The 1,214-nt window shown below is 51.9% G+C and overlaps 2 protein-coding genes across 2 annotated transcripts in view; one reads left to right on the plus strand and one right to left on the minus strand.

Annotated features, from left to right (window-relative positions):
* Positions 1–480, plus strand: part of LOC102042235 (histone H1.11L-like) — a 10,563-nt gene extending 10,083 nt beyond the window's left edge. Inside the window, exon 2 of the mRNA XM_031057773.1 lies at positions 3–480. Within this exon, the coding sequence (XP_030913633.1) occupies positions 3–422 (420 nt within the window). The 3' untranslated portion in view covers positions 423–480. The remainder of the gene's footprint in view (positions 1–2) is intronic.
* A 337-nt stretch (positions 481–817) lies between these two features.
* On the minus strand, positions 818–1,211 carry LOC102042401 (histone H2A-IV-like; the record flags this gene model as incomplete). The annotated part of the gene is made up of 1 exon (XM_005421969.2): positions 818–1,211. A coding segment is annotated over one exon (297 nt), but the record flags the coding sequence as incomplete, so codon positions are not given.
* Between the last annotated feature and the right edge of the window lie 3 nt (positions 1,212–1,214).

Raw genomic sequence — 1,214 nt, forward strand, 5'->3', positions numbered from 1 at the left:
GCTACGATGTGGAGAAGAACAACAGCCGCATCAAGCTGGGGCTCAAGAGCCTCGTCAGCAAGGGCACTCTGGTGCAGACCAAGGGCACCGGCGCCTCCGGCTCCTTCCGCCTCAACAAGAAGCCGGGAGAAGTGAAGGAGAAGGCTCCGAAAAAGAAAACTTCGGCAGCTAAGCCCAAGAAGCCGGCGGCTAAGAAGCCCAAGAAGGTGGTGACAGCAAAGAGCCCCAAGAAAGCCAAGAAGCCAGCAGCAAAAAAAGTAGCCAAGAGCCCCAAGAAGGTAACAAAGGCTGCCAAGCCCAAAAAAGCGGCGGCAGCAGCCAAGAGCCCGGCTAAGGCGAAAGCGGTGAAGCCCAAAGCAGCTAAGCCAAAAGCTGCAAAGGCAAAAGTCGCCAAGGCAAAGAAGGCAGCACCAAAGAAGTAAGCCCTTCGCTAGAGAAGGCTTGCTCCACATATAAACCCAACGGCTCTTTTAAGAGCCACCCACATTTTCTTAAAAAGAGCTGAAACCATAAAATTGTGTTGTTCACGTAGAGTTTTTTTATTTTAGGTTCGGAGTTGATTAACTTGGCTGCTTTAGAAAAAAAGCCCTTGTGATACTTAGGCAAATTCATCAGTTTTCGAGGCAAATAAGGGCTTGAAACTGTGTTCATGAAACTTTTTCAAAATATGGAGATAGAAGAGTTGATAAATCTGGCCGTTTAAGAAAAAGCCTTTGATAGTTCACTGTGTTTCTGTTGAAACCCATATATACAAGCGAGAGATGATCAAGAAAGGGGCCCTAATAAAATCAGTTACACTTGGTCAGTTTTTCAAACCTTAAATGCAACTTAGCCCTTTTATGAGAAAGTGGGTGGCTCTTAAAAGAGCCTTTGGGTTTCTCTGGTTAAACTTCGCAGCCTTTTATCTTCTGCGCTCACTTGGCTTTCGCCTTGTGGCTGTCGGTCTTCTTGGGCAGCAGCACGGCCTGGATGTTGGGCAGCACGCCGCCCTGCGCGATCGTCACCTTGCCCAGCAGCTTGTTGAGCTCCTCGTCGTTGCGGATGGCGAGCTGCAGGTGGCGGGGGATGATGCGCGTCTTCTTGTTGTCGCGGGCCGCGTTGCCCGCCAGCTCCAGGATCTCGGCCGTCAGGTACTCCAGCACGGCCGCCAGGTACACCGGCGCGCCGGCGCCCACGCGCTCCGCGTAGTTGCCCTTGCGCAGCAGCCGGTGTCC

Source organism: Geospiza fortis, unplaced genomic scaffold, assembly GCF_000277835.1.
Source record: "Geospiza fortis unplaced genomic scaffold, GeoFor_1.0 scaffold173, whole genome shotgun sequence".
Classification (NCBI taxonomy): Eukaryota; Metazoa; Chordata; class Aves; order Passeriformes; family Thraupidae; genus Geospiza; species Geospiza fortis.